The sequence below is a fragment of the Notolabrus celidotus genome, chromosome 7, assembly GCF_009762535.1.
Source record: "Notolabrus celidotus isolate fNotCel1 chromosome 7, fNotCel1.pri, whole genome shotgun sequence".
Classification (NCBI taxonomy): Eukaryota; Metazoa; Chordata; class Actinopteri; order Labriformes; family Labridae; genus Notolabrus; species Notolabrus celidotus.
Window position 1 is genome coordinate 13,498,087 of NC_048278.1, and position 27,863 is coordinate 13,525,949.

Here is a 27,863-nt window from a genome sequence, read left to right on the forward strand (position 1 = left end):
CAGCAACAAAACAATTATTCTAAATGACTTCAAAACACTCCACAAAGCTGAGTTATGCTTCTCCAAATCATCATCAACAACCCTGTTTCACTTTGCAAATAATCTGATCAAACATTCATGTGGAGGTTCTTATTGGTGCAGCTTTAATGAGGTAAATGCTCCAAGAGATTTTAGAAAACACAACACAGGTTTGCTGCAGGAAAAGTGTTGTGTAACTGTGTCGGACATCTTTACTCAGTGACTTTATTACAGGAGCAGCATTTATGGTGTCTATGAACCGGGAATTCCTATTTCTTTGTCTCCGTCTCTCTTCGTCTCTGTCTTTCATGTAATTGTCCCGTGCCTCTTTAAAGCACACGCTGTTTGAAATAAGGAAGTAGCCTGCCATCGTCTCATTGGCTGCTTTAGTGAGCTGGGGGCGGGTTAGAGTCATTGCGACTGAGGCAGCAGCTGAGGCAGCTTCTGAGCTGAACCAGGCTGTGAGTTTCCAGATGATCTCCCAAGGCAGACACACGCAGAAACACAAACAGTGTGACAGTTCACGGGGATGAGTGAGCTGTGTGTGTGTGGGTGAAGGGGAGGAGACACACAGATTAGTTAGATGTAGGATAGAAACGGAGGGAGGGGCGAGGATAGCTTGCACAGATGAAAAGCTCAAGGTAGGTTGGCGATGTCATGGGAGAAAAGGCGACAAGGTAAAGATGAGAGGCGAGAACACGACCGGAGAGGGGGAGATTTTTTTGATGTGGTGAGCGTAGCAGAGATGGGAAATAGAAGTGAAAAGGTTGAGACGGAGGACATGTGGTGCTGGAGGAAGGTAGATAAAAAAAAGAAAGAAAGAGAAAATGAGGGAGGTAGGAGGAGAGATGTGCATGTCACAGCCAGGAATGAACGAGAGGGAGGACAGAGAGTGAAGGGAGGAGGGGAGGAGAGGAAAGGCACATGTGACAGTGAGAGAAGGAGAGAGAAGAGGGGGGAGGAGAAGAGGTGGGAGAGAAGGAGGAGGAGGAGGAGGAGGAGGAGGAGGAGGAGGAGGAGGAGGAGGAGGAGAAGAGCGGCGTATGTCAGCGAGAGAACAATAAGAGGCGTTCATGACACGTCTCCAGGGGTATCGATGCGACGTGTTCCTCCTAATAAGAGCAAAAATAATTAATAACTTCCTCTGTTGCTTTCTCACTCTGCCTTTAATTCCCTTTCTCTATGTCGCACACACTCACAAGCAGTCCCTCCTTCTCTTTTGATATACAGGGACTTATTCAGACACCACACACACACACACACACACACACACACACACACACACACACACACACACACACACACACACACACACACACACACACACACACACACACACACACACTGGAGGTAAAGAGCTAACAGATTTTTCTGTCTTAATTTGTGTTTTTTTGTGGCTATAAACCTAAATTCACACCATACACACTTTCACATAACCTATGTACACATGCACTACTAACAAGTCCCCTTTCTAGAAACACACACACACACACACACACACACACACACACACACACACACACACACACACACACACACACACACACACACGCACACATGCACACAAACAAACTAGTGAGATGGAGAGATGCATACAGAGAGGGAGAGTCCTGTTCTAATGTTCACTCACATGAATAAGTGATGGTGTTAAGAAGCGACAGTCTGGGTGGGAGGGCGGTCTGGCAGAGGGGCGGGGGGGTTAGGGATGTGTGTGTGTATGTGTGCATGCAACTCAGACACACACACACATACACACACACACACACACACACACACACACACACACACACACACACACACACACACACACACACACATATACACACACCATGCAGACACACACACTTTTGTTTTGCATGAACGGTTCCTCAGGACCCCGGAACCAGCATTCTGGAACAAAGCCTACCGCTGGTGTTCCTCAGTGTTGGTGGTGTCTGAGTGCATGTGTGTCCTCTGCAGTGTTTGTGTGCGTGTGTGTTCATTGTGTTTCCTGGCATGTGTGTGACATGCGGATGTTTGTGGCCTGGGGGCACGAGGGGAGAGAGCGCGAGTAGGAGGAGGAAAAAGGCAGAAGTACAGATTGGGTAGGGAGGGGAGGACCAGTGAGAAGAACATAGAGAGAGAGGGAGAGAGAGAGGGAGGAGTGTGTGTAGTCATTGAGATGTTGAAAGCGAGCCGCAGGCAGTCTGTGTGCTCTCTCTCTTTACCCCTCCCACCCTCTCTTTCTCTCCCTCGCTCCTCTTTGTGAGCCTGGAGAGCAGATGAAAGCCGTCCTAGTCTTGAGGACAATAACGGCCATCACAGCTTTGCTGCAGTCAGCGTCGTCTACCTGCTTCCTCTTGTCTTTGTATCATGACAGAGTGTCTCCAGCGCTAGCTTTATGTTAGCAGCCTGTGACGGCTGTATAGGAGCTGTAGTGCTTCTATCCGAGCTTAATCTTGTGTCACACCAGACCCTTCTTCTCCTTTGTACGTGTCCATAACCTCGGCTGTCACACACAGCTGCAACACTCCAGGGTTCTGTCTCTGGTTACGGAAACACTTTTCTTTGTTCACACACACTGTAGTTCCTCTAAATAGAAAGTAATTGTGTGTGGAGCCTGTTTGCTTGTTACAGTGCTGCCTTAGAAGAAGGAGTTTTTTGTTTGTTTGTTCACCATGGGAGGGGGGCACAACTGGAACAGCAGCACGCTGTAAAAAATGAAGGCACCACAGAAGAAAAGGGTTAATGCTTCACACGTGCTGTTCAAAACTGCAAATCCCCCCCCCCCCCCCCCCCCCCCCCCCTTTTTTTTAAAATAAATTATTAGCAACAAATGCCATTGAGTTTTGCATGGAGGTTCCTCTTTATCACTTCTGACTTCTAGCAAAGGAAAGAAAAAATCCTAAAGCTGTGCTACAAAGAGGAGAGAACCCAGAGCAGATTTTTGTATAAGCATGTTGTCTGAAAAAATTGGAGTCGTTAACAAGATCAACACATTTTGGATACAGGCAATAGAGTGTAAGGAATCTGCATGATACATGGTAAATTTGTGGGATCCTGACACTCTGAAATTTGTCCTGAAAAAAGTATAAGCGGGTGTACGATTGTTGGTACAGTTTTGAAAAGAGCCCCAAACACCCTCACTAAAAATATGGAAAGACAACTTTTAAACAACTTATAACTAATGGCTATTAGTTTAAAAATGTGTGAGTTCTACTATTAAATATATTTATTACCTGGCTTTCTTACTGATCTTCCAGTTGTGTAAGAAGCTTGATTCTGATTGGTCACAACCCCTTGACAGCGATTATCAACATTCACTAACATGAGCAACACCAGAGGCAAACTGATCACACATCATGTCAAATCAATCCATGGAAAAGAGTTCCGGCACATTCAGCTTCTGATTGTTGACACCATAGACCGTAAGGTGAGGTAAATCCGTTAGCTTCTGTTAGCATCATATTGGTAAGCAATGTGGCTAAAACGTTAGCTTCGGTTAGCATGCTAAATCGGCAGGCTATGAACGTTTACATATTGGATCCTGTCCAGCAATATTAGCAACGGCAGCAGAGCAGGTGAGAGCTACTTTACGTTACCGGTCTCTACAAATAAACTTAACCATGAGCGGTGGTGATGATAGCAGCAGGGTTCAAAGTTGTGACATTTGTCTCCTTTGTTTTTAAAGGTGTGTGAACCGCAGAGTGGTCAGCAGAATTATTTTTCCACTAACAACCTGCTAACCAAAAATTATCCCTTACATAAAGGTATAGCAGAGCAGGGTTGTTAAAGAGGATATATTTTGAACCAAACATCCTAGCATTCATAAAGGTTTCAGCACACGAGTGAGCTTTGGAACAACAGTCATTATTCTGATGAGGCAGTGTCACTCCAGTCATGCTAACACTCTCCACTGAGGTGCAGCAGCTGTGTGTAAGTTTAAAGGTAGCCTATTTTGAAGGCAAGTCCTTATTTAGGACAAAGTTTACTAATGTTTGAGATATTCCACAAGTTGAGATAGTTTTAATAAAGCCTAAGTTGCATCTTAAATTTGACACCTAGCTCTGAGTAACACATGATGACCCTTGTTTTAACCAACATGTTAGTAATTACTGTACATCTGCACAATATTACAGTACGCTTGTATTATTGTACAGTATGTTTGTAGATTAATAGGAGTTAAGGTAGTTATGATGAGCCGTTAGCTTGTATAGAGGCAATGAATGTTGGGAGTTAGCCCTCAAACAAACACCCCATTAAGAAAAAGACCCTTTGCATATTGACCAAATGGACTGAACGTCATACTTGCAACAATATTTTAGTTAGTTACGACATTACAGTCTACTAGTTTTGATGAACCATATGTCCCCAAGGTGCAACCCAACAATGACATAGCTTTAGTTACAATCTAACTAGATTCAGTGTATGGTTTACTGTGGACTTTACACCCAAACCTGAGACACAACTTGTACAGAGCTGCTGCAACAGACCACTGTTCTTTACACATGTGTGGTGTACACATGTTACTTCTGTGCCTCGTGTGCATCTTTTTGAAACTGTTTGCAGTGTGTGTGTGTGTGTGTGTGTGTGTGTGTGTGTGTGTGTGTGTGTGTGTGTGTGTGTGTGTGTGTGTGTGTGTGTGTGTGTGATCTGGTCTGAGACTAAGTTTCTTGTGTTGTGTCCACACTTCTGCTGAAAAAAGTCTGCTGCACTAAAAGTATGTGTATTGCTCTCCAAATTTAGTGTGCATTTGTGTGTGTGTGTCTTTGTGTGTATGCACGCGTGTGTGCGTGCCCGTGTGTTTGTTTGTGTGCGTGTTTGTCTGTGTGTGTGTGCATTGCTACATTAGCAGATGTGTTGGGCTGGAAGTAATTTATATGATAATGATGTCATTTACCTCTGAAATGCATCTTTCTCAGCACTGCCAAATAGGGCTTATCCATACTGGCAAAGCTTTGTGTGTCTGTCAGTCTGTCTGCCTGTGTATGTGTGTGTGTATTTCCCCTCTTTGTGTATCTTCTGTATGTGGATCTGGATTTGCCTTCAGAAGGATAGTGTGTATCATGTAAATATCAAGATAAAATTTAGTATCTGATTGTGCAAGCATGAAGGGGTATGTGCACCTTTGTTTGTATGTGTGTGTGTGTGTGTGTGTGTGTGTGTGTGTGTGTGTGTGTGTGTGTGTGTGTGTGTGTGTGTGTGTGTGTGTGTGTGTGATTGTGCGTGTGTTTGTGCGTGCGTGTGTGCATGTGTGTGTGTGTTTCTGATGATAAGAATGTAAAATTGCTTTGTTTTTGGGAAATGCAAAAGTCATGAGTCAAAACCAATAAGTGCAATGCCCCACTTTCTTGTTCTGATAGGCCACACAGTCACACACTCTCTCTCACACACATACACACACACACAAACACACACACACACACACACACACACACACACACACACACACACACACACACATCACAATTTATGTCTGCGTCAATGCAAGAAAAAAAGGAACAGGAAAGATGCAATCCCCGGACTCTCTTGCAGGTGTTTATGATATCTTTTAAATCACATAGCTCATGGGCACAGATGACGTCAATGTTATTCAATATGTGTATACTTGTTTTGTTTTACACATTCACAGTAAACACACGCTTACCTGCAGTGGTCCAGGAGAGATAATGAGAATGTGTGTGAGCTATGAAGTCTTATTTTTATGATGGACAGACACCAGGAAGCGATCCTCATACAGATTCAACCCAACGAGCCCCAGAGCAGCTCTAACCCTCATTAGAGCACCAGCACGCCTCCATCCACCCTCCTAACCTGCTCTTACACCTATGTGTGTGTTTGTTTGTATGTATTTGAGATTTCAGTCGGCAAGCTGCTCGCTGGTATCCAAAAGCTCAGAATAACTGCACAGAGCTTTTGGCTTTGGTGATAACTATCATTAACACGCTGATTACAGGTCTGAGCATCTTAAAATAACACAAACACACTGGGGCACTGGATCAATACATGCATGCTGGGGTAATGATGGGTCTGCCCGCTCTGCACAGATGAGAGGGATGATGCATGGTGCAGGACTGGATAGATGGAGGGTGATGTGGTTGGAGAGACATGGAGGAGGGGATTGATACAGAAAAGAAGTGAGGAAGAGGGGTGAAAAAACAGAAAAGAGAGACATACAAAGAAAGACAAACCACAGCACAGAGCTGTTGTTGCATTAAATGAAGATCACTGTGCCATGAGATGAGATTAATCCAATGAAAAAGTGTTGGAGAAGGAGAGGCAGTGATAGATAGGGAGCTGTATTGTAGAAACCTTGATAGATTAGTCTTTCTATCTTCCAGCTTTGCTCAAGACATCTGTCCTGAGGCAAACACAAACACACAAGTTATAGGCAAATGGTTAAGGTGATAGAACAATCACTGAAATACTCAGTAATTAGTAACTAAAACCACAATGTTAAAGAGAGAAGCGTTGCATTGAGACTATCTCTTCAAATTATATGATTTTCAAGTGTAGTTATCATGTAAATGTTTTTCACCATCACAAGTAGAAGTGCTCATTCTTCAGAAGTTTTTAAAAGCTTTACTGGCCCACACAGGTGTTAACAGTCATTCTAGCCTGCTATGTAGCAACATGCTAGCAATTATAGCCTCCTAACTTAGCTGGTTTAATACCAACTCACTTTATCAGACTTAGTCACTCACTACTTTACCTATTAGTGTTGCATTTTGAAAGAGAGGGTGTGGGATGACATGCACCATACCATAAAGTTTTGTTGATAATAAGATACAACAATTTAATATTAATAACATTCATTACTCCATGCATATTATGCTCTTCTGAAGCTGCCTGCAGTGTCTGCAGACTTTGTTTGTTTATTTCTTTAACTGGCCTTGTGAGTGCAGACGTTAGTCTGTATAAATAATGGACGTAGTATCCGTGACGTCACCCATCTGTTTCTGAAGTGTTGTTTTGAGGCCAATCGTCAGTGGGAGCCATATTGCTGCTGTCTAGCGATTGTGACAAAAAGAGGCGGGCTTTGAGCATCCTAGCCAACAGCTACAGTGTTCCCGCCTGTCAATAAAGTCAGCTGTGCCTCTCATTGGAAGACTAGTAATCTCAATATCTTTGAAATTACGGTGTTATGAAAAAAATTCACCCCCCTTACAGAGTGTGCCGATCAAGAAATTAGCTATCCAGACTACACTTGTTTTTTGTACCAGGCTGTAAACATGTTTATTTCTGCTGTAAAGATAGGCTTTTTTGAATTGGTGTGTATGTGGTTTCCGGTACTTCTGGAGCCAGCCTCAAGTGGATCCTCGATGAACTGCAGTTTTTAGCACTTCCGCATCGGACTCATATTTTTAGACCGGAGGTTGCCGCTTGGCACAGATATTGGTCTATGTTGATTATTTCAAAATACCATTCATTGGCCCGATCAATCAGCCCAACTGATTCATTAACATATCACAATATTTTTATTGTCATTTATTTTGGGACACGATAGTCATAATCTGTAAATCTGATATTACAAACCTGTAGTACACGAGGAGTAACACAGGTAAACTTAAACGTACTTCAATCAATCCCCATGGGGGAAATGCAATTTTTTCACTTGTGTTCTTTTTGATCATGCTAAACACACATTTGATACAATCATGCACAAACATGCTATGGACATGCGCTTAGGAGAGATGTCAGAGTGAGGCGGCTGCCATCAACCAGTGCCACCCGAGCAGTTGGGGGTTCAGTGCCTTGCTCAAGGGCACCTTGGCAGTGCCAAGGCAAATGAACCAGCCCCTCTTCAGCCACCAGTCCACTTACCAAACTTCGTCCACACTGGGACTTGAACGCTCCAGTTCCCAAGCCACGTCCATATGGACTGAGCTACTGCTGCCCCAACACAAGTCTAAATATCCTGCCTTGTGGCAATGTGTAAGAAGTACATATTTTGTGAGAGTATTTTGTTTGAGGATGCTTTTCACCTCTCAAAATAAGTATCCATATATGTCTTACCACTAACAGATGCAAGATACCTTGCTTACCAAGCTAGCCTTAGCATTGCCTGTGTAAGGGCGTCATTTATGCCAGAGCATACAAACATGTCACCCAAACAAGTTAAACAAAGTGGTTTGATAAAAGATTTACCTCAACGTAAACCCTGACTCAATCAATGTGACCGGTGTATTACAACAGGTCACACAAAGTAACAGGGTCACCAGGGACATGTTAGTCAGGTTCAGTCTGTCCACACAATCAGGTTGGGTGTAGTAGCTTTCACATATTGATGCTGCTAAGTGAAATATGTCTCAGTGAAATGCATTGCAAGTTTTCAGGCAAAGTGTTAGTGCAACACAAATAGACACACATTGTCATATAACTCCCCAATGTCAACCTTTTATAAGGAACACAAACTAACATTGTGTTTGATTGTGTGTGTTTTTGTTTGCATACTTGGATCTTACATTTGTTTCCTGAATGTTAGCATGCCAGGTTGGACTTTGTTCTTTCCAGGTCTGAAACGTGTGTTCAGGCTGTATAAACACACACACACACACACACACACACACACACACACACACACACACACACACACACACACACACACACACACACACACACACACACACACACACACACATTCAAAGAATTTCACAGTGGCAAGGCAACAGCAGTCGACTACTGCATGACCTAGTTATGCACACAGAAAAATTAGAGAGGAGAGAATAAAGGCAGCCAGGAAGAGAGGGGTTGGATAACGTTGTATTCATGAAATAACACCTTGTTGGTGATTTATTGTGTCGGAAATGACAAGGCCGGTTGAGAAACTGATTGGTCAGTCCGCAAGAAAGTATTTGATCATTTAAACCCCTTTAATAGAAGAAGAAGAGGAGGAGTCGTGCAGCCTGAATATACAAGAGACAGAGAGAGGAATAAGGAGACGGGTGTCGTGACTCAAGTTAGTGGGATGTGCTCTCATGTGGCCATCGATCTGCACGACTAAGGACATCTGGAGCACAGAGCACACACGCACACACACCAGCTCAATGGGTTCACTCCTCCCAGGAACACTCACACATACACACACTTGCACACATGCACACTTCCCCATTCAGCATGTCTCCTGGTCAAACACACACGCTTAACACACACTCATTCACACTGACGCGTGTGTGCAGCCAGTGAGATTCTGGCATCGCTGCCAAATAGCCATCAGGGCCCCTCCACTCGCTGCCACAGTGATCTGTTACCATAGCAGCCTCTCTCTCCCTCCCTATAGCTCCTGCTCTCTCGCTCTCTCCCCCTCAGCTCCGAGGCAACAGTGTAGAGAGGGAAAACTGGTGAAAAATAGGGAAAAAAAACAATCGTTCCTGCTACTGAGCATCCATAAATCTGTGTGTGTGTGTGTGTGTGTGTGTGTGTGTGTGTGTGTGTGTGTGTGTGTGTGTGTGTGTGTGTGTGTGTGTGTGTGTGTGTGTGTGTGTGTGTGTGTGTGTGTGTGTGTGTGTGTGTGTGTGTGTGTGCATACCAGTCTGCCCTCACGACAGGCTCTGGCAGAGGCAGAAACCAACTAGGTTTCAACACAACCAATCGTACGCTCGCCTTCTGTGGCACATCGCCCAACCGAGCCAATCAGAGGAGCCCCCATGAAATGCACACAGATATAGTGGTACAGTAAACGTATAGACTAATACTTAATTACACACAAACAGGGTTTGTTTTTGGATACAGATGTCGTACTCGGCATGTGTGTTAACAGAAATGCTTCCATTACAGGACCTACTTCTGAAATCCTTCCCCTTATTTCCAACCTGCCTCTTTCATCTTTTCATTCTTTCTCTGGTTTACGGCTATCTGTTGCTGTTTTTCCTTTTGTTCCTTTCCTGTCTCTCTGATTCCTCCTCTCACTCTCTCTCTCGCTGTCTTTCTTCTCCTCGCTCTGTGTGTTTCATGTTGCTCATGTTGAGTTGAGCTGGCCTTTCTTGCTTTCTCTTTTGTTGTTGTGTCCAGGGAGGACAGGTGTTGGACACAATCTGTCCCTATCTCCCTTTCTTGCGCACACATACACGCATGCCGAAACCCTCACTTACGCACGCACACACACACACACACACACACACACACACACACACACACACACACACACACACACACACACACACACACACACACACACACACACACACACACACACAGCTGTCAGGCCCCTCCTGGTGACCATCTGGCCATGGAGTGGTGCCCCCCTTTACTTTCTCTTCTTGCGCTGGTGTCTTGTGCTATTTCTTTTTACATATTAACAATCAGGCTGTAACATTACAGTGATTAGCCTAACAAATAATCAGCTTTATCGCGCTCTCTCGTGATACTTCTAACATCAAAGGTTGTGAACACTAGTACAACTTAAGGAGGGACTACAGGTAGGAGACTAATAGCCTCGAGGAAAACATAAACAAGTCCTGATCAGGATTTTTGGCCAAATTATTAACATTCATATTCAGTCATAAGTAATACAGTATTTCAAACATAAGCTACTTAGGCAGTTCATACTGGGCATCCAATACCAGCAACCATTTGAAGGCTTACGTGCATCCAACAAGTGCCTCAACCATACATTAGACTTCTGCATGAAACAAGGACATCATCTGCATAGATGAGGAGCACCATTTGTTTGACTAATTAATTAAAACGTCATGTCCATGTATGAGCTTTTATAGGAGCTGGGAACTGCATTGCAATTGTCCTCATTAGCGGATTAAGTTTCTCAGCTGTCATAAGTAGGGTCTTGACCCTTTTCTTTGAAGTTTAAACAAAGAAGACAGGATTTTCTACAAGCCCAACAGACCTTTAAAATTTTACTTTTATTTTACATTCCTTATTGATTGGTGTGATGTAATGCAATGAAGTTGTTGACACCAGTTAACCAAGGCATCATACACTTACCATTTACCTATATGAATTGGATAGCGCACCTCTAACCCCTCCCATTGTGAGACGCCAATCAAGCCAAACTACATGATGGGAACAGACATATTGTGTTGGAAGAACCCAGGCATGAGCAGAGGCGATCGTGACCAAAACGTGCATTTCAAGTCCACAGCAGAACAGAAACTTGTGTCTGTCTGAAGAAGACACTTTGGTTATGGAAAGCTCAATGACTCTTATGTTCTTGTTTGTTACGTCTTCTCTCACCATTCCCTCCTCTAGTCTGCCAGTCAGGTAAATAAGGCCTCAGGAACCCGCATTTGTCGGAAGATAATGAATAAATAAATAACATGCAGAAAACTCTCTGCTATGACAGAAAGCATGGCTGTTTTCGAAACCGCCTTCTACATACTACATACGAATGCAGTTTGCAGTACGTTGTAGTATGTAGTATGACTTTTCTGCGTCTGGAATTCCAGTTCCTGAAAGCAGAAGTAAATAATGCCCAAAGTAATGGCAAAACTGCTTCTTTAGCATCCAATTCTGTTTTAAAAAGTTAAGAAGTGGTTTGTAAATGTTTGTGGGATGTAATAATTTTCACAGCACCTAAAAACAAAGTACCTCCATCATATTTTGGCCGAATCAGTACGTGCTGCAAGTATAGGCGGTTTCGAAAACAGCCCATGTTTGAGAACATTTAATTTGACATGAACTTCAATTTTGTAGTTTGACCTACGTCCCACCTATCATTATGAAGGAGGCTGGCTTTATAACCTTTACTGCAGCTAGTCAACAGGGGGAGCTGTAAAAGTTTTGGCTTCACTCAGGAAAGCTGTCGTTCTGTCCGTTGTTTTGTACAGTTTATGGTGCAGACAGACAACGCAGCAGAAGCAGTGTGAGGAGGATTTAGGTTCACCGCTGAGAAGATGAGGCAGCTTGTATTAAACAGAACAGCTGTCTTTCTCTACAACCAAAACAGATACACAGAATCACCAGCTGCAGCTTTCCACCTAAGTGAGGCAGTGAAGGCACCACAGACAGGAGAAGCTGTGTCTGTTATAACTTTGTTAAATTTACAACATTATTGCACAAAATATGCTAACTAGATTAAAGAAGACCAATCTACAAGTCTGTTGTTATTGTATTTAATTTCTGGTATCATTCAGCTGTTTTAACTGATAAAATGTATCGTGTTTGAGAAGTTCTGATTGTCTTTTTTTGTACCATCCCTGAAAGACTTGTTTATGTTTCATTACCGATGGTCCCATTTATTCACTTCCTTTTTTTTTATAGCTGACTAAGCACTTTGTGACTTTGACCTTGAAAGTGTTTATACTGATATATACTACTACATTTACATTCCTTAAAACCTGTCAAGCTCATTCGGTGCAGGGCATTATTATTTTTAGCAGGATTTTATTTCTATCATGAAGTGAAAACTTTTTTTCTTGCTTGTGTGCTTGATTTTTCACATCCTGTTTAAGGTGCAGTAAGGAGTTTTTCACTGATTTTAAAAATAGTGTCACTCTTATACGGGTGCCTTTTCATGGCCCACAAAGTGAAATGACATTATCAGTGACACGATTGGTTATTTCTTTGTGCTGAATTTTAGCACCTGTGCTCAGGTCAGATGTTCCACAAAAATAGCTTAGTCGGTATTTAGCACTTTCCGTACAGTTACAACGTAGCTGGCCAAAATTGGTAGTGAGAATTAAGTTAACAAGCAGGAGGACTTTTTTCCCTTCAGCTAATTTTCTTTTGACATCATGTTTTAATCTGGCTGATACTGGAGAAGGATTAGCAACTAGACATTGGTCAAAGAGCAAAATGGCTATGAATAGGATTTTATCTTGATGCTGGTGTGTGAATACTTCACTGCGGACAATAGAGTTAAACACTGTGCATTTTTATGTTATTCAAACATTTATTGAGACCATAGACTGTATAAAATATAGACGTAGTATCCCTGATGTCACCCATCTGTTTCTGAAGCGCCGGCAGCCATATTGCTGCTGTCGAGCAATTGTGACGTAAAGAGGCGGGCTTTGAGCCTCCTAGCCAACAGCTACAGTGTTCCCACCAAGCGGCAAACTCCGGTCTCAAACGATGAAGCCAATGCGGAAGTGATATAAACTGCAATACATCGAAAATCCGCTTGAGGCTGGCTGCAGAAACACCGGAAACCACATAGATATGAATGGGAAAAAGACGATCTTTGCAGCATTAATAAACATGTTTACAGCCTGGTTCAAAAAACGGCTTGGCCCTACAACGCTAATCTCTCTAATGGCACACACTGTACGGGGGGTGAATTTTTTTCTAACGTGATGGTTAAGAAGATATTAAGATTATGAGTTTTGCCCAAATAAGGACATGACTGACGTGACTCCCGGTCGGGAACACACAGCCATTGGCTAAGAGACTCACACTACGTCACACTCTGCCTAGTTGAGTTCCGCATTACCAATATGGCTGCCGCCGTCGATTTGCTTCAAAACAGCTCTCAGGAACAGATGGGTGACGTCACGGATACTACGTCCATATTTTTTACAGTCTATGGTTCCCACCTGTCAATCAAGTCAGCTGTGCCTCTCATTGGAAGACTAGTAATCTAAATATCTTCGAAATTGCTGCGTTAGAAAAAAAATCACCCCCTGTACAGAGTGTGCCTATCGAGAAATTAGCTATCCAGACAACACTCGTCTTTTGTACCAGGCTGTAAACATGTTTATTTCTGCTGTAAAGATTGTCTTTTTTGAATGGGTGTGTATGTGGTTTCCGGTACTTCCGGAGCCAGCCTCAAGCGGATCCTCGATGCAGTTTTTAGCACTTCCGCATTGAACTCATATTTTTAGACCGTAGGTCATGTCATCATGACAGTGGGGCTGTGAGGGGTAACGTTAAACGGCTACATCTGGTCACCTTGTGTAAGCTAATGGTAATAAATCTGAGTCTACAATGTTTAGTCATTGTTATGTCACGGTTATAATTTGACGTAGCTACAAATCAACACATGATCTCGTCACTCTGCATCCTGCCTAAAGTAGTCTCTAACATAGAAAAGTACAATTAAAAAGAAGATCTGATCAGAGACACAACTTTACGACAGCAGGTGATGGCGCTCATGTGAAATGCAGTCCAAAAATGCACCACTGATTTCATCCAATGGGGTCACCGGGATCAACACAACATGAAAGTTCCTCACAGGGCCTTTAAAATAGTGCTCATAATGCGCTCTCCGATCAATACAACATAATCCAATATTTTTGTGTTATAATAAGTCCCTTTCTTCCTCCAGCAGCAGTGTAGGAGGCAATCTGCTGTACGTGTTTACACTGACTGCTCATTTCTTTTTGTGTAGTGATAACCAGACAACTAAACTTGCTTAAATTCCAGTTTGTTGGTGCAACCAAACCAAGAAGAAAAAAAAGAGGTTTTCATTCACACAGACACCACATGACTTTGTAGAGCTAATAGGTCAACAGTTTGTGCTATCTGCACTCTCTTTCACATCCAGAGTTTTGTTTAATCATTAGTGTCTCCTTGTGCAACAGATCTCTTTGAATTCACCATCAGTTGCAAAAATACCCCACCACTCATCCTTAAGCACTCTTTAGTTTTGTCTGTCTCTCTCCCCTGTCTCTCCTTCTGTCTCTGGTGTGCACTCCTTGTGCTGTTGAAGCCCATGTTGAGTAAGAGAGGGAGGGGGAGTAAAAAGGGATGGGGTGTGAGGGGGGAGAAAGAGAGAGAGAGAGAGTTAGTTATAGAGAGAACGAGAGGGGGTGGATCTGTGGATTTACTAAAGACTCAAACACGACCAGTCTCTCCTCCCACACACCCACTCACACTTCCTCCCTCTCCTCATCTCTCCCTCTCTTCTCCCTCAACCCCCCACCCCCTCCTGGCGTGATGGTACAGCTCCAGAAACAGGAAGGAGCCGCAGCTCTATAAATAGAGAGGAGCTGCTCAGCCAGGAACCACACGCGCACACACGCACACACGGGCACACACACACACACACACACACACACACACACACACACACACACAGTTCCCCTCTCTCATCCCCTCATTTTTCCTCTTCTCTCTCCCTCTCTCTGTTGCACTCTGCTCTCTCTGCTTGCCCTCTTTCTTACTTACACTTAATCTCCAATATGTAAACACACACACATGCACACACAAACATACTTACACAGCCACACACAGGCACACAAACATACTCACACTGCGGAAATGCACACTCTTAAACACATGCAAGCAGTCCTTTACTAGTACGATAATAAGTTGTGAGTTCATTGCTGTTGGTTTGTGCCTCTGTTAACACACCGCTCTTGCCACATTCCCCTTTTCTTTAAATATTTAACTCTTTCACCTCTGAATCGAACCAACACATTAACACACACACACACACACACACACACTAACACACACACACACACACACACACACACACACACACACACACACACACACACACATATAAAGGTCCTTGCTATTGAGTCGGGGGTGGGGGGGGGTTGCAGATGGGGAGGGAAAAAGTGATGTTTTCCGTGTCCACTGGATTTTTATGTCAGGTCAGCAGGTTTGAAACTGCTGATGACACCTTCTTTCTTACTGCACACAATCAGGCACACATACACACATACACACAAACGTCAAGTGTATAAAAGAAAGAGCTGTTTTAGAGTACATATGGTTTAATGTGTGTGCGTGTGCGTTGATGAGTTCATGCATGCATACGTGGCATGCCTGCGAGCTTGCGTTACGTTCTACCTTCCTCTTCTGTGTGGTTGTGCCACGATTGAATGCTAATATTATTTGGCTAACAACCTAGGGATGCTTTTGAACTACTTCAGTCTCTTGTAGAGTGGAGTAAAATAATTCTTGTTTTCACTGTGGCCAAGAAATTTCTCTGTTTCTATTTTCGGAGTACTCTATGTATTTTTGTTGTCTAGTTGCCTGCTGCAGATTACATTTCCTTTGGGATAATAGTTGAGTTAAAATTGTTGAAGTTATAGTTAAATGTTTTATTTTTCTTTACAAAAAAACTGTTAAAGTCAGTGGTGTCTTTACCATTGTCTTGAATTTATTGGCACGAAAATATTAGCCCAAAGAGCTTAATTGCTTGGAGTACACCAAATAGTGTGATCAACCATATCACTGTTAAATCAATAGCCAATCTTAGCCCTGTAAAGTATGTAGCCCTTCTTATATTGCAACTGCATAACAAACTGCCATCATCACACCTTTCAGCTTAAACACTGATGCCACAACAGAGAAATACTGGTGTCCCAGTGTGTGATGTGTAATGACGTGTAAAGACGCAGCAAGACCTTCTCATACACACACAAAATCTGCAGACATTGTACCTGCTCTGCTGACCCACAGTGATCCTGCCTCACCCCTTTATCTACCATCAGGCCTCTGTGCACATTTATGCTGAAGATGAGACATTACAGGGACGTAGTTCAAGGCAGGGGCTTGGGGCTTATGTTGAATCCCCCCACCAACAAAATGTCCCAAACTTTTGATGAGCTGTCACTGATGGCAAGCACTGATGTGTGATGTGTGGTTTTACCACTTAAGCACGAGACTCATTTTGAAACAGTTTGGTGGTGCGGTGCAAAACGAATAGAAACTTGTGAAAATCTGAGTTGTCTATGTCAGGTTTGTGTTGTCCAATATGTCTCTATATAACTTCCACTTCCATTAAAAAATGATGGTACCGAGGACACTTGAGTCATAACAAAATGAATAATTCAATTGGCTATACATTTTCTGCAAGGCTTTTAGCGCTGACGATGACTCCCCCACCATCTTGAACGTCCTTTCAGCTTCTCTTACCCTGATGTGTGCGTGCTCAACAGGTTATTAACTTCTTTCTAAACTCTTGTAGATATCAGCCATGAGGAGCAGATTATTAAAGGGTTTCAGAGTCAGCTGAAAATTAAAACATCTCTTGAATCTTTACTCAAAACCCCCCTCAGAATTTCAGCAAGTTTTTTATATGTAGTTTTGATTCAGGCTTAAGGATAACAAAGCCATACTTAGATATTCCACATCTCCAAATGCAAACAAAGGATTTTTTTTGACAGAGGTAAAATTTAAGGCGGTATTGTTTAGAAGATAAGGAGTGTGGTTGTATTCAAATCAGGGGTGTATAGGCCCCCTGTGTACAGGAGACAGACTGGCAGGCGCTTTCTCACTCTCACACACACACACACACACATACACAAACACATTCACACAAACTGGGATGGCAGCCAAATGGTTCTTTTGTTTGTACCTTCCTCTTGTCATTTAGAGTTTTCTGTCCTTCACTCCCACAGACTCTTTGTTTTTGTGTTCTGTCCATCTCTGGTCAGAGGAACTGAACACTGTGTAATAATAGATGAAACTGTGGAAACAGAAAGTTGAATATATCAATCTTTAAAATCCTTATAATGTGAAGGTATCTGAGTAGAGTCAGTCTTATTGGCCCCCTGAAGCAGCCCGAGTTCAGTGTTTCACACTAAAACTGACTGACCTCTGCATCTCTCCATGACTCGGAGACACAGACTTACCACAGCCTGAAGTTTGAGTGGTTAGTAAAGTGACATAATGAAAGTTTTCTCCACTATTTTGTGGTCGGAAAAAAGGAAGAAAAAGGGACGAGAAGAGACAAGATACAGTTTTGTAAGGTTAAGATTTTAGGGAGAGAAACTGGACATGTGAAACTCACAATGTGGCTCTGGCTTAGTTGAATGTCACTGTGCCTTCTCTTCAGTCGTGCATTACTGACATGCTCCCATGAAAAGCAAGTGCTGCTGTTCAGATCTTGCAGCCAGCTCTTTTTTTTGCAGCACTGATTCAAATGCACCAGGACTATAGAAATTTTACGATGGCATGGTGTTGCATCAGTGGACTCCATGTTGTGTTTTCTTTACCTGTTTCTTCCTGGTTGCTGTTTCGCATGCGCCATTCTTAGCAGAGGTAGAAAGGATGCAAGATGTCTTACTCCTCAGCAATTCTCAGAAAACAAATTTGTGTCTCGGTTGAGTGGCAACCACATACACACCCATTCAAAATAGACGATCTTTGCAGCAATATTAAACATGTTTACAGCCTGATTCAAAAAACGGTTTAGGTCTGAATAGCTAATTTCTCTATCAGCACACACTGTACGGGGGTGAACATTTCTATAACGCGACAGTTCAGAAGATATTAAGATTACGAGTTTTGCCCAAATAAGGACGACTGACTTGACTGACAGGTGGTAACTAGGGATGTACATTTTAAGTATTTTCCGTGATCGATTTTTGGAAATGTTAACGATCAATTATCGATTAATTGATAAAAAAAAAACATTATTATTCTTACGTCAAAAACAATAACAAATAGGTTGTTTTCCCCCTAAATTTTATTTTCTACAGCAACAAAATGCAAACAACTGACAGGATTGAATACGGGCACACGTTTGACACGCAGAATATCAACGACCAGGCCCATTAAAATATTCTTTGCGGACATAATCTTATAAAGTGAAGGCTCATAATATTAACAGAAAAGTACTTCAGACACACAGTGCCCAGTTTTCTGTCTACTCGTTCTTATTGAGAAAAATAAACATGTGTATTCGGTCAGGTGTCAGCCAGGAGCGCAACCGGGTCATAATCAGTCCCGCTGGAGAAAAGCTCAGACGGCTCTGATGTTGCTGGTCTGTAAACGTAGCGTACCAGTATTTCCCACCTGTCTGTTGCCTTCGTATCCAAAGAAAAAAATTTCCTGTTTAAAGCTGTCAACCTTTTTGTCCGTGTCGTTGTTGGCAGCAGTTTTGTATTGATCCTCTTTTAAAAAAGTGCACGTGGAGACCTGACGCACAGCCGCAGCCGCCAGCTGAGCGTCTCCACTGTGCGCAACACCTTTAACAGCTGATTCACATCAAAACATGCTTTAAACTTAAACACCTCCCTGATAGATGAGTGTTATATGAGACCACATGATGTTTGTTCCACGTGACGGAAAATTGATAACAAAAATGTGTGTTTCGAGTAATTTCTGAACAACCAATTAATCGATAATCGATTAATTGTGGTCATCCCTAGTGGTAACACTGTAGCTGTTGGCTCAGAGGCTAAAAGCCCGCCTTTTTACCTCACACCAGGCTGCGTTCAGCATTTCCAATATGGCTCCTGCCGACGATTGGCTTCAAAACAGCGCTCAGGAACAGATGCCTTTTTTGGCCATTTAGATCCAACAGAATTAATAACAGTCTGTCACAACCAGCGAGAAATTGTAAAAGCATGTTTAAGCTTACCCAAATTTAGACACCGCCCAATGTAAAGATTTTAAGGGGTAACTCGCCACCCATTTAAAACAATGAATTTAAGGCCCAGCTTGCTGTTTGGCTCTAGTCTCTTCGTCTAACTCTTTGCAAGAAAGCCAACACATTTCCCCCTGAGGAAACCTTTAGTCTGTTCAGCCACATAACCCCAAACCCTGTCCAGATCTCACTAACTCAGACCAAGAAGCAGACCCTTCAAGTCAGGGTCACTCACTGAAAGGCTCTTCTGGTGAGTTTAACTGACTTGCTCAAGGACACTTCAGAAGGACAGATGCATGCTGACATGTGCTTGAGCAGTATCCTTGAGATGAAGGACAGACTACCTGACTGTCTGTATGCCTGATTTCCTTGTTGATTTCTCTCCTTGTGTCCTCACTGATCCGTTCAAATATAACCAGACAAAATGAAGTTGAAAAGAGAAGAGGTCAATAACAAGGGGACTGATTTTGTAAACCTGACATCTCCTTGTCTTGAAATAATTAACAATTAAAAACCCGTTACATGTCTTCTTATACACAAGGGTAGTGTTTTTAAAGTTACACTTTTATTTTAAATAATTTAAGAACAATTACTAAACTCACCTTTAACACCTATCCGCTTTCTGAGTTTGTGTCTCTGTAAGTTGACCGACTCACCCTTCAGTACCACAGCCTGAGAAACTAGTCGAGGAATGAGAACAGTCTTGTGGTCACAAGTCTGAGAACCTGCAACTTAACAGCAGCTTCGGCTGGCAGGTTGTGGTTTGAAGTAAGTGGAAACATGCCAGAGTGTTTTGTCATAACTACCATCAACACCAAAAACACACACACACACACACATACACACACACACACACACACACACACACACACACACACACACACACACACACACACACACACACACACACACAGGTACACATATTTACTTATTAAAGAGCTGTTTGATTTAATTGACTCATTTCACAGTCTAGTGGACCCGACCGGGGACAAGCGTGCACACACACACACACACACACACACACACACACACACACACACACACACACACACAAACCCACACATCAAGGTGCATCCTGGTCTGCACAGGAGAAAACAAATGAAATTTCACTCATATTTGGTGGGTCTGTGCGTCCCCACTCAGCATATTACAGGCTCATTCACCTGAAGAGATGCTCATATTTCAAGCCCCACCTCTGATAGCTACGAAGTCCACAACTTGGTGCCTATGAATTTCACATTTATCTGCCCAAATATAGTGCAAAACAATTGGGGTGGAAGTATAGCTCAGTCCATTGTGACTTGAGTTGAGCCCCAGTATCGACCAAGTTTTGAAATTGCTTAAGGGCACCTCTGCAGTGCACAGGAAGTGAACTGGCACCTTTCCAGACCAAAGTAGTAATAGTAGTAATAGTTTTGAGCTGATAGGTTCACTCAGGCCTCTTCCACAAGTATGTGGATGTTTTTGAAAATGTTGTTTTTCCTTTGTCTTTTATCCCTACATTACCACGGAAATTGAGTTTTACACTACTGAGGACATATTTTTGAAAACACCATTCAAGGTGGAGATTTTCCAAAACTGTTTGTGGGGACAGTTGTAATGCAGGTATGGGGAATGCTGACATCATTAGCTTAAATGCATCGCACATGCACCCAAAATCCAAAATGGCGGGCTAACGGTTTCTTTATGTCTGCCAGGTGCTGTTAATTTGCACAATGTTCTTTTGCAGTGTTTGACAGAATGGCTTCACATTATCCCCCCCCCACTGGTTTTGCATGCTTAGCTGAGCATTTTCAAGTGTCTCTGTTTTGTTGTGGGGACAGAGAAAACATTCGAAACACCACTGATGTGGGGTTTTTTAAAAGGAGAGAGAGAATACCGTTTTCCTTAAGTATCTGTAAACCTGTGGACAATAGACTAAGATTCGATGAGTTCTACGAAAGGTTTAAAATGTCGGCATTAAAGCTCAGTTTGCATCTTCGTGATGCTGGGGTTAGGATGTACCTGTTAAACATTTCTGCTGATTTGGGACTCCTTTGTGACTCCTGTTGCGAGTCGCAGCGATTGTTCTTTTAAAAGAGCATTTATTCTCCCGCTGTGTACTTGTGTGCTTGTCTGGTTAACTCTCCTGGTCACTTTACTCCTATCAACTGTTCACCACCCCATAGCCAGTCAGCGTGAGATTGTATGTGTGTTGCATGGATACGTCCTACCTGTTATTTGGAGCCTGTCCCCTGCAGTCAGTGTAGAGAACAGAACAGGAGATAATGTAGCGGTGAGGAAAGCTGGAGTGGAGGAAAAAGGGATGGAAACAGGTGTAAAAGAATCGATAAGGGAGCTGAAAAGAAGGGCTGAAACATGCAGGATATATTGGAATTATTTTCAAAGAAGAAGCAGCTGCCTTGTGACTTTGATTATAGGTGCAAAACATCGTCTGTGATAAACACTGAGAGGAATACAGGATGTTTTTCTAGCTTAATCCTATAGACAAAAGGTTTCCTCCTTGGACAGGCATGTCTGCCAGACGCCTCCAACATGAAAAAAAAATCCTCGTACTGTGGAATTGTCTCGACTTAGACATGTCTTTATATTACTGAGCCTTTGGTTTCAGTGCGATATGATGCTCAACCTTTAGAGATGGGGAGTAAGTGAGCAAGAGGAGAGGAGGAGGAGGAGGAAGGAGGAGGATGCAGCGCACAAAGCACCAGAGCAGCAGGTTGCTATAACAACAGCACCTTAGTGGTTCCATCTCTGTCTCACTTCTCTCCCTCCCTCTCTCCTTCTGATCACCCTCTCATCGTTTGCTCCCCGCTGTCATTTGGCGGGCTATGCCCTTCTATCAAGCCACCTATCCTCCTCCTCCCTCCCTCTACCCACCTCTTCTCTCCTTCACCCTTTCTCTTCCTCTTCATCTTCATGTTCTGGTAGCTCCTCCACTCAAAGGAAAAAAGACCTTCTAGCTGACAAATAAATCCCATCTTCCTCCTCCTCTGTGAGTGTGTGTGTCTCTCTCTTACCTTTGTCTCTCTGCATTTTTGTCATTGTCTCGCTCTCTGTGTCTGTTGTGGGAGCCGGCAGAGGAGCAGTCAGCAGGTGTTTATGTCAAAGAATACAGAGAGAGACGCAGGAGGGGGAACAAGCAGTGCTCTCTTCCCTTTTCTCTCTCCTGTCTTTGCTCTTTTGCATCCTCTCATACTTTCCCTTTTACTGCGATGCTCTTTTCCCTCTGCTCTCACTAAACACTCCAGCTTGATTAAACTACTCTAACATTCTGAGCTCTTAACTCTTCATATTTTCCCTTTCCTCACTGAGCTTTTATTCAAACCCTGTCAGTATTGTTCATAGTGGTGTACTTTGATCACTTTAATTCTGAGGTGTAACGAGGTTGTATTTTGTGCTAATAAAAATGAAACAAATCCCGCCTTGAGTGGAGTTAATCTAGAATAGGTTAGGGTGATAAAACACTTACAATCCAGGATTCAGTTAAATAAACTGGACTATTTAAATCAATGAGAGTAACAGTACAACCACAGAAATGCAGACAAAAGAAAGTGAGTCTTAAAGGTACAGTGTTGAACATTTCGCAACATTAGGCAGAACAGACGTGGTAGAAATAAGATCTAATGTTCATAAATGTGCATGATTGGTGTATAATCGGGTTAATATTAAATTACTTAATTTTGGGTAACTTGGTATGAACATTTTATGAAGTTGCTATCTTTCACCACCAAACATTCTACTGCAACACAGAACGGACAAACTAGTCAAATACTAGTACTTATCAGCCTAACTGCAGCCTCTTGTCCTCAAGGGCCACTGTCGCTTCAGCAGCAGAAGGGGTGACAAAGGGAGCATTTCAGTCTCAAATTGCTAGCTATTCCCATTTCTACACATTGTACCTTTAAGCTTTACTTGCATGTATATCAGATTACAGACCCACTTCTATCTGTAAAGCATTTCTAATCGGCTAAAAGTGGATATCTTTTATAAAAATGAAGGAGAAAGAAGGGACTGTGGGACATGATGCAGACGGTGTTGACAAAAAAACCTTCTTTAACTATATACGACTTTTAACCCTCTCTGTACATGCATTTCACCTTAAAAGTGTAAGAAAAACAGGTATGGGGTGCAATGGCCTAGCGATCTTGGCGCGCCCCATATACAGAGGCTATAGTCCTCTTCAAAGATGCTGGTTCGACTCCCTGCTGCAACTATTTGCTGCATGTCTCCCCCTGCTCTCTGCTCCCCACGTTTCCTGTCTCTCTTCAGCTGTCCTATCAATAATGGCCAGAAAAGCCCAAAACATAACTTTGAAAAATATAAAAAGTCCATTACTTTGAGCTTTAAAGTGACTAACTTATTACTTGTACTGGTTTATATTAATGATTGCATCTCTTTTATCCTTGTAAGCGATCAACACTGTCTCAGTTCAATCTTTAATAAGCCAACCTGTTGGACAAATTTTGTCAACAGCACAGTTCACTGCCCCGAACACCTTGAAATATGATAGGCAACTGTGTGGCAAGTTTTTAGACTGTTTTGAATGATAATCTATTCTGCATTCAGGCCTATGTCATTACCACTCCTCAAACTGACAGCAACAACAAACTGTAAACACATTGATACTGATCAATGTAGAGAAATATTACTGTAAACATATATTTGGACCAATCACATTACACTAATATTAAAGTATTTAGTCCTGGCATAAAGTTTTGTCTGTCATCCCGTCTCATTGCTTCAGACTGTGGCAGGGTGACTCATACAGAACTGAGCTTAGGGAACCACAGTCCGTCTTCCCTCGTCTGTCTGAATGCTTTTTTCGTAGCTTTTGTCTCCACATGCAATATTCCATCCAGAAGGTTAAGCTGGTAATAATTCTTTCTGATGAGTGTGTATGAAAAACCTCTGTTTTGTGTTTGTGTGTTTGTGTGTTTGTGTTTGTGTGTGTGTGTGTGTGTGTGTGTGTGTGTGTGTGTGTGTGTGTGTGTGTGTGTGTGTGTGTGTGTGTGTGTGTGTGTGTGTGTTTGTGTGTTTGTATGTGCATGCGCCTGTGGGAGGGTGCTGTAGTTCACACCACCTGGATAATTATGGGAGTTTTTATAGGTGGGCTTTGAAAGGCGAGTCTGTTATTATCAACATGAGTCACTGGCATTTAGGGAAAGCCTGCAACACACACAAACACACACACACACACACACACACACACACACACACACACACACACACACACACAAGTCACGCACACAAGGCACGCACACAAAACCAAAGCCGCATGCAGGAGACCTGAATTATTTAAACCCATTGATTGCAAGACCACACACACTCACTCACACTAACACAAACATACACACAGTTGATGAAGCTGTGTCGTGACAGTGGAGATGTGTGTTTTCCTGTGTTTTTCTTAGTTGTTCCTTTAATGGTTACACACAAGCGCATGAGTTCAAGTCCCAAATAGGCAAACACACACACACACACACACACACACACACACACACACACACACACACACACACACACACACACACACACACACACACACACACACACAAACACGCAAACATACTGTAGATTTGGCTGTCAATACTAATAGTGTTTATCATGCCATAAATATAATTAGGCTGACTGTCAGTCATTGTGGGAGACAGAGGGGAAGCCAACCTGACAGCCCCACCCACACATAAACACACTCTCACACACGCACAAAAAAATACACCCATGAAAACCAAATAATTACAAGAAAGATTTGTGTGTTCAGTGTTGAGGTGCCTTTGTTTTGCGGTTTATGTGAATGGGTGTGTGTGTGTGTGTGTGTGTGTGTTTGCTTGAATGAGTCCACCTCAGGGTCAGAATACAATCTGAATATATTTTGTCTGCTGTTCCATCTGAATAACAAAGAGCTTAGCATGCAGCATTTTCACACATACATGTATCAGTGGTGCTTCCTTTGTGTGTGTGTGTGTGTGTGTGTGTGTGTGTGTGTGTGTGTGTGTGTGTGTGTGTGTGTGTGTGTGTGTGTGTGTGTGTGTGTGTGTGTGTGTGTGTGTGACCCTCTCACATGTGACGGCTGAGAGTGTGGATTTTACAAAACATTTTACTGCTTCCCAGCTCCTTTTTTCTCAGAGGACTGTTTGAAATGTAGATCTTCAGGGTTCGCAATCGGAAACTGTAACTCCAAACATTAGAGTGATGAGCATTGTTGTGCATAGAAAAATGAGGAAATGTGGTTGCATAAATTGGTTGAGAGAAATGAAAGGGGGTACGTTTTTGGGTCAGAAAGTATCATTTAAATACTACCATAATTTATGCTGGCAGTGTAGAGTTTGACTTATATTTCTCCCTTTTGTTTATGCACATTTACAGGCTTTTTGTCAGAGATCTAATGTAACTTATTGCTTAAACATCAAGTGTTTAGTAATAATGAACTATTAAATGTAATTTCTTTAACAGTCAGCTCATTTGAAATGATTAGAAATGATTAAATTAAATCAATTTCGCTGTAAGTCAGCGGCCCAATCCGCTATTAAGTGACGGTCTCCTAAGAACAGTCTTGAACATTATCTGGGATCAGTTATGTTTCATCTGTACCATCCATTCTTTGTGAGCTGAAGTTAAAAGCAAATCTATGCCAACACTTTCACACAAAGAATTTCTTTTTTTAGTATGAATCCTAAACTTTTGCTCAGATTTGGGTCAGAGCACAAAATTTGCACCCTGGGAACCTCTCATAAATTAGGTCCCTGCTTCCCATCCGTCATTTTAATAGCATCTGCTATTTCTCAGCCAACTTCATTAGTGTTTGAAATTAACAGGAGTTAGGAGTAAAATTGAGATTGAGAGTTTATTAAATTTTGTCCAATTTGCACAGAAACTTTAAAATGACAAAATACTGTTTTATTAGGAGCATTTAGAGAAAGGTAAACAGTAAATGGATTGTGCTCATACTGCGTTTTCTAGTCTTCCAACCTTTCAAGGGGCTTTTACATCCTTCCATACATATACCAATAGATGAGAATGCTATGTAAGGTGCCCATCCCATTCAAATGTATCCACACACTGGCTTGACTTAACACACTGCAGAGTTCAGGACTCTTTGCGTCAGCACTGCAGTATGACATATCTGATACAAACGTTCCTACGGTAGTGCACATTTGTGGTGATGAGCAACAGCTGAATTGCATGGAGAAAGCATCAAATTAAAGAATATGTTAAGTTTCTCCTGTTGGCGCGGTCTTTACTTCATTCTCTGTTTTATGCGGTTTGTCCTACCTCTTTCCTGCTGGCTAAACTTTCTGTTTGTATCCCTCCATCCTTCTCCTCTCCAACCCAGGTCTATAATAGTGATTACCTTAACTGCCAGTCAGTGTCAGTCAGCACCCTGTTGTTATCTTGTCTGTGGCATGACAGAGGCAGTGAGACTGTTGAGTTAAGCTGAAAGTGTGGAGGCTGCTTTCAGTAAGACACAGAGCGTGTTCTGTATCCTGTGTTTTCATCAGTTGATACTTATAACGCTGAGAATACTACAGGTGAACTGAGCTGTTCTTGAGATCTTTCATGAAGCAAGAGTCTAGCCTGAGGCCTTTGCCTCAACATTTTTTACTATATGATGAAGAAAAGCGTGTCTCATTGTATACGTCGCATGAGAAATAGTTCATATATGGTCATTATTTCTTGTTCTGGAAACAGTTGAAATGTCTTGGCAGTATTTTGAGTTTCAGCGCTTCCTTTTGACAGTTCATGAAGTGTGTAGAGTGGAAGCAGCCTTTTCCCTGATTGTTTCGGTATCTCATGCTCTTTTCAGTGTCACACTGTTAACATGTCTCATCTTCAGTGCTCATTAGATCCTAATCTAAGTTTTCTTTTTTATTGCAGCTCCAGGAGACTGTAAAGAGAAAACTGGACAGTGCTCGCTCGCCCCTCAATGGAGAGCAGAACGGCATCTGTGACGGAGGCAGCTACTCACCGACCACCAAAAGGGTACGGAAGGAGGGCTCCGGTGGTTTGGACTCACTCACAGGTCTGCCTAACAATAACAACAATGTACCACCCATCTCTCCACTGCATCACCAAATGGACATTAAGCCCATTCTTGGTGGGCCCAACACTTCTAGTGGGAACAATACTACAAACAGCAATGGCAACCACATAGGCCAGACAACAGATGAACTAGGGAAGAACGGGGGCAGTCATCTACCAGACGTGAAGCTGAATGGCTCACTGGATCTGGAGGACAGCTTCAGCCTCCTAAAAGACCTTAAACAGGAGCCACTGGATGACGGAGGTGGGATGGAGTCCTCTGATCCCCAGTCTCTGTCCAATCAGAATAAACTGTTCTCTGACATCAACCTCAATGACCAGGAGTGGCAGGAGCTGATCGATGAGCTGGCCAACACTGTGCCAGAGGACGACATGCACGACCTCTTCAATGAGGACTTTGAGGATAAGAAAGAGGCTGAGTTTGGCAGGCCGGCAAACAATCAAACACCAGGCCCACAAGAAACAGCCGGGAACACGACAGCGCCTGGAGGGGGGGCACCGCCAGCAGCAGCCCTGCCTCCCCCTCCTCAGCCTCCACAGGCAGGCCCACAGGTCCCCATGGGCTCACCACAGGTCAGTGCCAAGAAGCTCAATATGATGT

The 27,863-nt window shown here is 42.8% G+C and overlaps 1 protein-coding gene across 1 annotated transcript in view; it reads left to right on the top strand.

The window, feature by feature from the left end:
* The window catches only part of maml3 (mastermind-like transcriptional coactivator 3), a 133,094-nt gene that overhangs the window by 39,427 nt on the left and 65,804 nt on the right, over positions 1 to 27,863 (top strand). Inside the window, exon 2 of the mRNA XM_034688439.1 lies at positions 27,098 to 27,835. Within this exon, the coding sequence (XP_034544330.1) occupies positions 27,098 to 27,835 (738 nt within the window). The remainder of the gene's footprint in view (positions 1 to 27,097; positions 27,836 to 27,863) is intronic.